Source organism: Clinocottus analis, unplaced genomic scaffold (assembly GCF_023055335.1).
Source record: "Clinocottus analis isolate CAN_PGR_092001 unplaced genomic scaffold, fCliAna1.0.p SCAF_1, whole genome shotgun sequence".
NCBI classification, from domain to species: domain Eukaryota; kingdom Metazoa; phylum Chordata; class Actinopteri; order Perciformes; family Cottidae; genus Clinocottus; species Clinocottus analis.
In genome coordinates this window covers 17,108,747-17,122,137 of record NW_027175820.1, presented here as the reverse complement: position 1 = coordinate 17,122,137, position 13,391 = coordinate 17,108,747, and the positions used below count along the sequence as shown (strand labels likewise).

The 13,391-nt window shown below is 39.8% G+C and overlaps 3 protein-coding genes across 4 annotated transcripts; 1 reads left to right on the top strand and 2 right to left on the bottom strand.

Moving 5' to 3' along the window:
* Positions 1-531: 531 nt before the first annotated feature.
* Positions 532-1,698, bottom strand: LOC137784945 (leukotriene B4 receptor 1-like). Its single transcript, XM_068575947.1, has one exon. The coding sequence runs from the start codon at positions 1,696-1,698 to the stop codon at positions 616-618; it is 1,083 nt and encodes a 360-aa protein (XP_068432048.1). The 3' UTR covers positions 532-615.
* A 415-nt stretch (positions 1,699-2,113) lies between these two features.
* On the bottom strand, positions 2,114-4,787 carry LOC137798877 (leukotriene B4 receptor 1-like). Of its 2 annotated transcripts, none has more exons than XM_068595936.1 (2): positions 4,598-4,787; positions 2,114-3,632 (listed from the first exon to the last, which is right to left on the bottom strand). In XM_068595936.1, the coding sequence occupies exon 2, from the start codon at positions 3,601-3,603 to the stop codon at positions 2,557-2,559; it is 1,047 nt and encodes a 348-aa protein (XP_068452037.1). In that variant the 5' UTR covers positions 3,604-3,632; positions 4,598-4,787; the 3' UTR covers positions 2,114-2,556. The 2 variants fall into 2 exon arrangements, with proteins under 2 accessions (XP_068452037.1, XP_068452112.1); XM_068596011.1 differs by having other exon boundaries at positions 2,114-3,572.
* On the top strand, positions 4,623-12,062 carry LOC137798812 (E3 ubiquitin-protein ligase AMFR-like). The gene is made up of 14 exons (XM_068595812.1): positions 4,623-4,760; positions 5,798-6,118; positions 6,211-6,303; positions 6,405-6,569; positions 7,882-8,037; positions 8,591-8,631; positions 9,170-9,302; positions 9,504-9,637; positions 9,759-9,869; positions 10,271-10,467; positions 10,568-10,671; positions 10,821-10,955; positions 11,061-11,251; positions 11,648-12,062. Exons 2-14 carry the CDS (start codon positions 5,864-5,866, stop codon positions 11,802-11,804), a joined length of 1,872 nt encoding a protein of 623 aa, XP_068451913.1. The 5' UTR covers positions 4,623-4,760; positions 5,798-5,863; the 3' UTR covers positions 11,805-12,062.
* Positions 12,063-13,391: the final 1,329 nt, after the last annotated feature.

The window sequence follows — 13,391 nt, the reverse complement described above, 5'->3', positions numbered from 1 at the left end:
AGCACGACTGTTGTTTTTAGTGGGATTTGTTTGCGATTTCCTCATGAGTGAAAAAGCAATATTGTAAGCTGTGGATTCTATGATTAAAAAATCACATTGAGCAAATTGAACAGTTTTATTAGCTCACAATCAGACTGTTTTTGAAAATGAAAAAGTGTATCTGAGACAGTCTACACCGAAATATTTATCTGTAGCAAAATAGTGTAGAAATAAGAAGTGCTGACACCACACATGCTTAGCAGATGAAAACCTGCACTGTGTTCTGTTACCACATTTAAAACAAAATGTTTGACAGAATCCATTATACCTAATCAACCAAAATGATAAAATAACATAAAAAACGTTTCATTGAGTCATGTCATAAGGTTATGTATTGTACTATGGCATTTATCTAATATATGTCATATTTATAAATATATGGTCACAATTCAAAGAAGCAACATGACTTTTTTAAAAGAACATGTGATATAGGTAATTTACAGAGTTGGTCAAGTATTGCACAGATAAACTCTTACTTCCTGTTTTTCTAATTTCATTAAAAAATCTTTATAAAAATACTTACAGTATACACATGAATATCTACACACAGCACAGACATTACATATAATTTCAATATCAGGATGGATTATTTTCACACATTTTTACTAATATGTCCATTTGGTCTTTTGACTCCGACACAAACTGAGAACTGGTCTGATTGCTCTGTCTCTTGGACACGAAGGACAACTCCTTATTGCCCTCACCTGGGGAGGTGCTGGAGATGTGGCGGAAGAGCTTCTGGATGCCGGTGTCGCGCAAAGAGCTCCTGAAGGAGCGAGCCGCGAACATGTAGAGGATGGGGTTAACGGTGCTGCTGATGAAGACCATGGCTCCGGCGATGAAGGTCATGGTGCTCCTGGCGCTCTCCAGATTCTCTGCTGCTTTAGGCAGGGAGTCTTCAGTGGCCAGGATGATGAGCGAGAGGACGTTTCCTATGTGATGAGGAGTCCAACAAATAGCAAACACAACCACCACACTGGCAATGAGGACTGTGGACTTGCGCTTGGACTTGAAGGTCATCTCAGCAATCCGGCCGCACAGGCAACCATAGCAGACCACGAGGATGAAGAAGGGTAATATGTAGCCCACCAGTGTCTCCAGCATCACACACACTAGCTCCTGGGTCACAGAAGTGTAAAAGCGGTACAGACAGTGCTCCTCGCCGGAATCCGTCCCAACAACCTGAGTTGGGATGACAGGTACGCTGAACAAGAACGCTGCAGTCCACAGAGCCAGCAGAACTTTATTTAAAGCTTTTTTCCTCTTCCAGCCAGCTGAGGCAAAGGGATAGCGCACGGCCACAAAGCGCTCCACGCTCATGAGGGTGATGAGGAAAACACTGCTGTACATACAGGCGTTGATCATGAAAACCATGGCTTTGCAGGAGGCTTCTCCAAACACCCATAAGTGGGCCAGGGAGTAGATCCAAAGAGGCAGCGTGATGAGGACCAGCAGGTCAGCAACAGCCAGGTGCAGGATGAGCACCACCGTGTGGGAACGCTGCTTGACGTGCCTCAGGATAGTCCAGATCACCAGCAGGTTCCCCGGAGCTCCCACCAGGAAGGACAGGCCCAGGATCACACAAGCCACCGCTGTCCCGCCGTCAAACTCCTCAGGGGCCATTTCCTCTGGAGAAGACAGCTCAGTTGAGTCGTTCATCCCGAAAGTGTATGTGCTGACAGTGGCGTCTGCAGAAAAAGAAAAACTAAGTGCTGTCCAAGCAAGTCTTCACTTCCCTTTAAAAAATAGACCGGAAAGGGTTTCCTCACTATTTGAGACACAGAGAGGTGATTCATGTAAGCATCATAAATTCATTTGTCCATTTCTCACGTCTGGTCATGGATTAAAAGTGCTGAGGTAGGAGAATAACAAACAAATTAAAGAATCTACAAAAACAAACTGAAATAATCTTTGAAAATGATGATCCTCTCCGAAAGTAAATGTGGTGGCAACTTCATGTGTAAAATAACTTGAATGGAGGCAATTTATTTGAAGTTACTTTCATGTTCACAATATATTTCTGAATTAGGACAGATGTATACATTTTTATTTGAGCATAGATTTTATTTAACCTAATTGCATTACGAGGGCATATTTCTCCCCAAAGAAGCGAGGAATCTAGTCAAGTTGTTCTAAGTTAAATCAAAATAAGAGAGAATTATTCAAATAAATTAAAAAACAGATGCCTCATTAATTGTAATGAAGAAAACAAATCACACAATACAGGAGTATATCACAGTTGTACAGTGTTCACATTTGTAAACTATACAGCAGTAAATTATCATAAAAAATTAGAAACATCTGGGATTGCGATCATGTGTTGACTCGCATTGACATCCGAGTGAAAATGTAAAAGCAAAGATAGGAGGGTTCAATGAGTGTTAATGACGTGAATCACTGCACATGACCTTTGTGAGGACCATTGTACTTGTGGCGTTCAAAGCCTTAGATTCCTCACTATAGCCTTAGATTTTTATGATAAAGTATAGTCGCTTAATTAACGACAGAAGAGAAAGGTCACATTTCCCCGTCATCATCGTTTTTTTTCTCACTATCAGACATTAGCTCAGTCTGTGTATTTGCTGCCCTCTGTTCAGTCTGCTGTTGTACTACCAAATCCCTGAGTTTGTTAGTGTACATGGCCATTTCCTGAAACAGTCTGACCAGACGGGATTGCTCCAGACTCCCTTGCAAGTTCCTTGCAAAGAGCGCATATAACACAGGATTCACTGAACTGCTGATGAAAACAAGGGCACCGCAGCTAAAGACAACACTCTCTGGCACACATTCATGTTCTAGGCCTGATCCTAGAATGCAAACCAGATCAATAATGTTGATGATGTGGTGAGGCAACCAGCACAGTGTGAAAGCTATCACCACAGCATGAACAAGAACCATGGATTTCTGCTTAGAGTTGAAACTCATTTTCCTGAGCTGCGCAGCTACTAGAAAGTAACAGACACTAAGGATGATAAAAGGAACAACAAAGCCCCACACGGTCTGTAGACATAACAAGATGATTGTTTGCGTCACTGAGGTGATTTCAAAAATAAAACACTGCTCACTTCCATCACTTTCAACCAAAGGCTTGGTAAGTAAAGAAGGCCCTCCCAGAAGCAGAGCAAGGAGCCACAAAAGTACCAGACATCTGTTCATAACACTCTTAGTCCTCCATCGCATCATCATAAATGGATGACAGATTGCTAAATAGCGCTCCACACTCATAAGGGTGATAAAGAAAATGCTGCTGAACATGCATACACTAACAATGTACACCAATGTCTTGCAAAGGCCTTCTCCAAACACCCAGAAGTGGGCCAGGGAGTAGATCCAAAGAGGCAGCGTGATGAGCACCAGCAGGTCAGCAACAGCCAGGTGCAGGATGAGCACCACCGTGTGGGAACGCTGCTTGACGTGCCTCAGGATAGTCCAGATCACCAGCAGGTTCCCCGGAGCTCCCACCAGGAAGGACAGGCCCAGGATCACACAAGCCACCGCTGTCCCGCCGTCAAACTCCTCAGGGGCCATTTCCTCTGGAGAAGACAGCTCAGTTGAGTCGTTCATGCCGAAAGTGTATGTGCTGACAGTGGCGTCTGCAGAAAAAGAAAAACTAAGTGCTGTCCAAGCAAGTCTTCACTTCCCTTTATGGATGAATTGAGCAGAATCAGGTTACTCACAGGACCATCTCAGAATAACAGGAAGTCATATGCATCAACATTAATCAGTGTACTGTAGACAGCTGATCGGTTATTCCAAATAACTGTCTGTTTCTCTTCTGTGACCATTTCTATTACAATACGGCTTTGAATTGGTTACATATGTTTATTTGATTGCCATGGAATTTTTATACTTTATTTCCTGTATCACAAACAAAACATCAAAACTTTCCTAATCTAAAGGAATCTCCTCTTACATTTTTGTAGTTTTCTCCCCCAATAACCTTTGTGATTGCATTTGTAGCATCACTAACACACATTAACTTTGGACTTTGTCAATTCCAATTTGATATCGCATAACTGTCAACCATTTGAATAGTTAATTATTATCTAATAACAAGTAATATGCGTTTGCGGTTTTAGTTCCGAGCCAAAGAGTTCAGATATCCAAAGAAATTTAAAATGCCATATTGTCAAATTGTGAAATAGCTCTAGGGTCATAAAAGAAGTAAATCAATAACTGAAACAGTAAAACGACTATGGATATACTACCTGACTCTCACATATCACATTGCTTGGGAAAAGGATAAGGAGTTTATTTTGCATACACATATACATATAATACCTACTGTGATATATTTAAATACCTCAGTTGACAAATTTGGAATTTAATTAAAAGATAAACCAGTTGTTCTTAAATCGGGAATGTGGGCCACAGTTAAGCATATAAGTTAAACAGGTGATAAAATCAGTGGGAAGAAGAAACAACAGGAAGGTTGATAGATTATCAGGAAGAAACCTCAAAACATGTTATATGTTATGTTTTCGGAGTAAATCGTGTAATCCCAATCCACACCCGTATCTGTTAGTGGCGGTAATGCGCCATAACGTTGTTAACCTACCGTCATAAAGCACCACGAAGAAGAAGGCTCAACTGCCTTCGCAATATAATAAACATGACGATGTTGACAACTACGATCTTCTCAGTGCAGCTGCACTAAAAGTACAGCGCTGACTACAACGAGGAGCGTTGAATATTGTGTAAATCTACATTTGTGACAAACTGTAAGTGACGATACAGTTACTAGCTTAGTGTTTGGAGCTCAACTGCTGCTCGCTCTGTTGTTCATGTTCGCGAACGAATAAGATCGTATGAGGCAACGTTAGCAATCTAAATAGCTAACGTTAGGGGCGTGAACTCGTACTAGTTAACATTACCTCTAAATATATTGGCGTTAGCTAACGTTGATGTTAGCCAGGTCGACTCCTGGCCCACTTGGGTTCACGTTGTAATTATTTATGGCTGTTTTAACCTCTAACACCTCACCAAAGACAGCCCAATTTACTAACTGCGCTAACGTGTTAGCCTTGCTTGAGATTTGAGAGCAGGTTAGCTTGATTCAACCCTCCTCTGTTTGAAGTTGAGTTTCCCCACTGCCCTGTCGTATCAACGTTAACGTAACTCACGTAACGTTACCAATGTTTGTTCCAACTCTGAACACAATCCGATCAAATAGTTTGCTTCAGTCACATATCCACAACTTTCAGCTGTCGTTAACTATTTACAATAAATAGTACTATTTGTTATAAACTAAGCTGAAGTCCGGCTAGCAAAACATCTAGCAAGGAAACCTTGCACCAGTTTAAAAAAAAACAAAAAACATATTAAATTCCTTACAACACATTCACAATATTTACTCACGATCCTAGGCTATATGTTTCCTGTACATAGGCTAACACTTGTGTATGTTTCCTGTACATAGGCTAACACTTCTATATGTTTCCTGTACATAGGCTCACACTTCTATGTTTCCTGTACATAGGCTAACACTTCTATGTGTTTCCTGTACATAGGCTAACACTTCTATGTTCCCTGTACATAGGCTAACACTTGTGTATGTTTCCTGTACACAGGCTAACACTTGTGTATGTTTCCTGTACATAGGCTAACACTTCTATGTGTTTCCTGTACATATGCTCACACTTCTATGTTTCCTGTACATAGGCTAACACTTGTGTATGTTTCCTGTACATAGGCTCACACTTGTGTATGTTCCCTGTACCAAAGGCAAATGTTAGCTAACTCACTTCCGCTCTCACAGGTTGTTTTTTTTGGATTGGGATAAAGGCCATTTTCATAAGTTGAAAAGTGGACTATAATCGCTGCAATGCCGCTGCTTTTTTTGGAGAGGTTTCCTTGGCCCAGCCTGCAGACGTACACCGCACTTAGTGTGGCTTTGCTTGCTGGCAGCATCTTTAGTGCCTACACCACTGTGACTGATCCAGGGTTTGGGGTCTTGGAAACTGATGAAGCCCCAGCTCCAACTGAAGTGGATCTTGAACATCTTAATAATGATGTTATTAACACAGAATTGACAACCACTGTCCTGTGGTATATTGCCACTGACAGTCTCTTTGTATGGGTGAGTGTCATCCAGTGCCATCATTTGCATAGCTTGATAAGATTATGTTCTTATGAAAAATAATTGTCTCTTTTTTCTCTGTTCTACTCTAGGTATTAGTCAACACATTCTGCTGCTTGTTGATGTTAATTGCTAAAATGATTCAGTATGTAGTGTTTGGCCCGCTCAGAGTTAGTGAGAAGCAGGTGAGTCAACCGCTTTCATGCCCAGGGTATTAAGCTGTTCTACTGAAGTGTAGACCTAACAGAAAACAAAGCATCTGATTTGCTCTGTGTTAATTCCTCAGCACCTGAAAGATAAATTCTGGAATTTCATCTTCTACAAGTTTATTTTCATCTTTGGGGTATTGAACGTGCAGACAGTGGAAGAGGTGGTCATGTGGTGTTTGTGGTTCTCTGCCTTGGTCTTTCTCCACCTCATGGTGCAGCTCTGTAAAGACCGATTTGAATACGTAAGTATTACAAGCAACACCCTTTTTTTCTTCAGTATTGCATTCTAGTACCGCTATTATGGCTGCCTTGTGTAATTTATTGAATTATTTACATTCTGAATCTCTAATTGTTCCAAATATACACTCATCACAATTCTTGAAAACAATTCAACTGAAAATAATTACAACAACTTACAAACAACCAGTTACAAACAACCAGTCAGTTTTCAATACAACATAGAAGTCTTATCAAGACATATCAGAAACAAGCCCAACACCTGATGTTTTTAGATAAGCAACAAAAGGATTTTCCATACTTTGGTAGTTTTACAATGAGCTTAAGGACTGTTAAGTGTTTAGTTTCTGCTTTGAAAGCAACCATCCCTAAAGTAGATTTGTCATGGCAAAGGACACAGTTATACTGGGTAGCAACAGAGCTCTTATTTGTTCAGACATTTTAGTTTAGGCAGAGGCCTAGCATTCGACTACTGCTTGTGCGGTCCAACTTTTATAATGTGCTTTTTTAGGTTGTGGGAAGTGTTCCCCAAAAGTCTGAGAGTAACTCTACTCTTCTCAGCCCAGGATCTATTAATAGTTAGTTGAACTAGCATGTAAGGCTGCTCATTGAGCCTTCCCCATATCAGATTGTGCTCTGCATGTTGGGCATATCAAATTTAATCAACCCCCTGAGCTCTTCAAGGCAATGACATTTAAAACAGACATTAGGTTATTATATTGTCTGTGATGTAATGCTGACTGGCATTGTGTACTAGAGGCCAAATTCTTCCTGCCATGCTGTAAAAATGTGCCAGTCTATTTGCTGACTGCAAGTCTTTGTTTCTGTATGTGTGTGTGTGTGTATATATATATATATATATATATATATATATATATATATATATATATATATATATATATATATATATATATATATATATATATTGAATATGTATATATATTGAATATGTATATATATTGAATATGTATATATATATATATATATGTATGTATATATATATATGTATGTATATATATATATGTATATATGTATGCCGTTTGAGTATGGTTCTAAGCCTGAGGATATGTTGTGTATCTTTGTGAGCACACTAACAAAAAACCTTGTTCTTTGGTGGCTGAATTAATTATTTTGATACAGGAATATTTTATAAATGCATACAGATTTTGTATTGTTTCATAAATTATATTCTTAAATGCCAACATATTTTCTAATATGAGATTATGGGCATTGAAACCAAAATATTTGGTCGGAAATCCTTTGAATTTTTAGAGAGGAACAATCCACTAATGTTTCACTTTTTTTTTTCCCCTACAGCTGTCCTTCTCACCCTCTACTCCCATGAACAGTCATGTACGAGTGCTTTGTCTACTGGTCTCATTACTGTTGGATTGCTGTGGACTGGCTGTGGGCTGTGGTGGTCTGCTTGGAGCGTCCCATGGCATGCACACTTTCTCCTTTATGGCAGCAGAGGTAAGAACCTGGAGTCACACCGGTATTCAAAGGGTCTCAATGTGTGGATAAAGGCATGATGATTGTGGGCTTCAAGCTTTTGGTTGGGCCTATGTATTTGAATTTTGTTCTCTATTTAACATGCTTAAAAATGTCTGAGTAAATGTGTTTCATTCGCCATATGGTTCACAATGCTAACTTCTTTCATGGCAGACAATTGGACATTAAAGCAGGAAAAGTAACGGTTGCATTTTCATTTTGGTGTTTCAGTTCCAGGGTCCTAGTATTGTGTATATGGCTCAGAAGCATGGCTTACTGGGGCTCTCCTGATATTTTTAGTTACATACGTGCTTATTCTGCTCAGTCAAAATTACGACTGTGTTACTACTTCTTTGATGTAGAAACTACATACATTTCCGTAATGAGATATTTTAAATCGAGGTTTAGTCTAAATAAAAAAAGATTTTCTCTGCACCATTTATTCAAAAACAAATAAAACGAAACTATTATACATTTATATGACAAAGTCGAGGAAAATGACATTGTGTTAACCGGTTTCCTTTTTTCTCCTCAGTGTCTGCTGGTGACTGTGCGCACTGGGCATGTCATCATGCGGTAGGTTTCTTGCAAAGTCTCCTTATGAATGTGTGCACGTTGCAGGTCTGCGGATGACAGATCTGATTTATAATCTGGGGTTAATGTCAGCAACACCATTTGTTTTTCCTCTGGTTCCATTACACCACTATGATTAGCTTCTTTGTCCCAAAGAGAATGCCTTGTATTACACAAGCAGTATAAACAAATATAATCAGACAAAGTACTCCTATAAGAGTTTATCAGTGTGAGACTATTTCCATTCTTATTTTTTTAACCAATCATATTGACTTAAAGCTATTATATGTTGGAAAATGATATGAAACATGTGAACTTTGATTATGTCATTACACTGGTGTTCTCTCCTGTTTGTTATCCTGATTTGTTGCTTCTGATGGCAATGCTTCCTGTGTAAATGTACCACAATACTTTTACACCATCTTTGTTTCATGGATTTTAATTTCCAATCCTCATCCAAGTAAAGTGCCACATCATCCGCCATACTGTCTAAATGTCACCTATTTTTCATGGCCTGATAGAGTTTTGCATGTCCCCTCAGATATGCCATTCATCTTTGGGATCTGAACCATCCAGGGACCTGGGAGAGTAAAGGAACATATGTCTATTACACAGACTTCATCATGGAGCTGACTATGTTGTTCCTGGACCTCATGCACCATATCCATATGCTGGTAAGACACAGAGGAAATGGTTCAATTACATTCTATTTGTATAGTGTAATAACTTAAATCACAAATTTGCCTCAAGGCATTACAATCTGTACAACACACTCTGTAATTGGACCCTCACATCGGATTAAGTGGTGATATGAAAATGTAGTCTTTTTTTACTCTCCCGATCTTTAATCTTTTTGTCCATTTGTCCCGCATTAGCTTTTTGGAAACATCTGGCTGTCCATGGCAAGCTTGGTTATCTTTATGCAGCTGCGGTATCTCTTCCATGAGGTTCAGCGCCGGGTCCGCCGACACAAGAACTATCTTCGTGTCATCAATAACATGGAGGCCAGGTGAAAATATATTTTGATTGATTGTTTTACCTCATGGTTCTGTGAGTCTTTGTTTGATTAAATTATTGATCATTACTTGTTCATCGTTATTTGTATGAACTCGGAACTTTATGTTTTGTAGATTTGCAGTTGCTACTGCGGAGGAGCTGGCAGCTAATGATGATGATTGTGCTATCTGCTGGGATGCCATGTTGACAGCGCGCAAACTACCCTGTGGCCATCTCTTTCACAAGTAAAGTGTTTTTATTTCCACTTTCATCAACAATGCCTGTGTGGACAATATTATGTTGTCAGTTATTTTATTAGTACCACTGACCCATGGCTCAATACATAGCCTTGAAAAGGTTACACGAGTAGATGGTTGAAGTTAAGCCTGCAGAAATGGCAGGCGATTTAGATAAACCAGCCTTGAATGCAGTATCCTTTATTTGGCCAGTGGCCGATTTTTTTTTTGTGTGGATATTTATTTGGTACCTTTTGAGTTGTGGCAGTTGGAAGGTTTACAGCTATAGCAAGATGTTCTGCACTGATTCTGATGTTACCCTGAGACCTAAAATGATGAATGTAAAGTTTTGTGCAGAGAAAAGCCATAATAATATTTGTGTGTGTGTGTGTGTGTGCGCGCGTTTCCAGCTCATGTTTGCGTTCATGGCTTGAGCAGGACACCTCGTGTCCAACATGTCGGACATCCCTGAACATTAATGCAGATGGAGGCCAGGTGAGAGGCCAGCAGCAGGGTGGCGGCTTGGAAGAAAACATTGGCCCAGCAGGAGCTGCTCCAGATGCTATACCACATATCAACCAACACAATCACTTCTTCCACTTTGACGGTAACTCTGTCAGACACTAATCTGAGGAGGAATCTGGAGTTACCGTAAATCAGATGCTGTGTATAGTAATGAATTATGAAAGCCATACATTCTCTTACAGGATCTCGCATTGCTAGCTGGCTTCCCAGTTTCTCAGTGGAAGTAATGCACACCACCAATATCTTGGGCATTGCTCAGGCCAACAACTCCCAACTCATGGCCATGGTGAGTTCATGTATTTTGAACGGTTTTATTATTTTTAAATCACTAATACTGTGTTTTTTAAGACCTATGTGTGTTAAATCTCCAACAATCTTTCTCTAAACCATTTCTCTTTTGCTGTCTTCGCTTTTGATGTACCTTGTCGTTATCAGGCCCATCAGATCCAGGAGATGTTCCCTCAGGTGCCCTCATACCTGGTGATGCAGGATCTGCAGTTGACCCGCTCTGTAGAGGTCACCACTGACAACATCCTGGAGGGACGCATCCAGGTGCCTTTCCCAACACAGGTCAGTCAACTTTGGGTTAAATGTTAAAAGCAGTGTAATCTTTGGTTTACTTGAAAGGCAGAATACAGCAGTCGGTCACATATTTTGTCTGTGGTCCTTCTTCAGGCCATAGAACGTGCCCCAATGCAGGCAAGCACTGCGCCAGATGGCCAGGAAGGGTCCAGTGGAGCAACCGAGCAGGGCCTCAGTGAGTCAGAGAGCATGGAGGTCAGAGGAGGTCGCTTCTCTAAGTCAGCTGAGGAGAGGCAGAAGATGTTAAAGCAGAGGAAAGAAGAGATGATTCAGCATGCACGCAGGTTTGGACAATGTTGGTTTTCAACCTCACAAAAAGTAGTGCTAAACTGTTTTATATTTAAAAGAAGCTCAATTAGAAATAAAAGAACAAACAAACATTTCCTTGTTTTTGTAAAAACAGACATGTATGAACTGTATACTGTATACAGTTACTGCTTAACTGTATAAATTGTGCTTTGCAAAAATAGATCCTTCCTTGTGAGATGTGTTTGTCTCAGTCTGTGAACAAATACAATAAAAGGCCTTTACTTGGAGACCATAATAACTTAAAGGCCAAGCTGCAGAGGAACTAACAAATACAACATTTGTTCACTAACTTTTCAGCTTGCCTTTTCCCCATTACCTTCCATTTCCTGTTCACATGATTATACTGTGTGTTTTTCATTTTGTCCTTGCAGGAGATATATGAACAATAGCCCGGAGGACCCAGATGAGGACTTGCCTGGATTGGAGGAGGACATTGTTCCCGACTTGAACTTGACTGTGCTAAGGCGTAGAACCATGGCGGCAGCTGCAGAGAGACGCATGCAAACTCAACAAGACCCTGCACCTTGAAGTACAGATTGGCTTCAGCAGAGAGTACCACATCATCTACAACAGGCACAGACAGAGCTATTTCAACTCTGCCCCATTTGGTTTACAGTCAGTGGTCATCACCTATTCAAAACAATAGTTAAAAAGTATTGCAAACATAGCCTTTTGACTGGTTTGGACTGCCAAAAATGGTGGGACCCTTGTGAATGGCTTCTACATCACTGGTTCCAGACTATTTGGAATATTATATAAATTGACAGGTGCAAGTCAAGAAATGTACGATTGCATTGCCCTTTATTCTTGTGCCACACATTGCAACCACCAGCTTTAGTAGGCAGTCAGTTTCTACCATGATTAGGACTGGTTGTCAAAAATGAGCATGCTTTGCATTCAGAAGAGTCTTTCATGAGAGCGGTGTGACGTTGTCCTTAATAGAAAAGCTGTTTGGGTCTTTAGTTTGTTTTTCTTCTATCAGACTTTCTTTTCACTTGTTTAGCAAATGGTGGAAAGCTACCTACTCTGAATCCTCAGAAACTCATCTGATGTATTTGTTATTTTATGAGTTGAACTGTGAATTAAGTGTAGGCAAAATAACATGGTTTTATTTCTTACCTTTGAGTAAGAGAATGTCACTTTAGTATTGTTCAGCCTTTCTGTCAAATATGAATGTTCCTATCAACATAATGCTGCAAACAAAGTGTTTTGACCCACATGGGTTGTTCTCTAATTAGTGTGTAATATCACCCATTAGTTTTGTTATTTAACACGGGGGAGTGGGCATGTAAAGCTTTGTTTTTCTAATAATATTCCCCTGAGATGCACAGGTGACAAAGGGGATGTATTATATTTTGTACAAGTACAATGGGTGTCATCCCCTCAGTCTTTCTAAAATTACCCTCTGATAACAAGCAGTTCTCGCTGAGTAAGAAATTGTTAATTTCCACTGAATATATTGTTTGGTTCTTGGTCATCTGTGTCCATTCTTTAGAATGTTTTATGGTATGTGGAAAGTGTTAAGTCTGAGATGACTGTACTTGCTGGGCTGTCTTAAAGATGTTTTTGCCACTCATTCAAGAGGCAGGAGAAATGAGTAGCAGCAAAACATTCTTAAGACTTGACAACAAAGCCACTGTGGATATTCAATGACTTGTATGATTGAGAAGAGGTAGGCATACATGTTCAGGGTGTTTTATTTGTGCAGACTCACATTGACGTATACTTATTCAAAATCCATAGCCGTGAGGAACATAATCATCTGCTGGTCAAAGATCTATATTTCAATACTGGAGTCTGGAGTCTGTAGCTGGTTAAGACGTATCAGTGGACACAAAGATGGAGACTGTATTATAAGTGTTTGATTTCTTGTTATTACGGTGCAAGAGCAGTTTGAGGTGAGATATGCATGCATCTAGACAAGTGCTTTTGTTTCCCTCTACTTTATCCCAAAGCCCACAAACTTCCATTCAAGGCTAAAGTGTTGTGATCTTTATTTTGTGTTTATTTAATTGCTCAAACGCTGTTTTGTCATTGGTGTGAGCAATATAGAATTACAATTTCAGATTTCAACATTAGTCAAAATGTTAAAAAAAAAAGACAAATTTGAAAAGT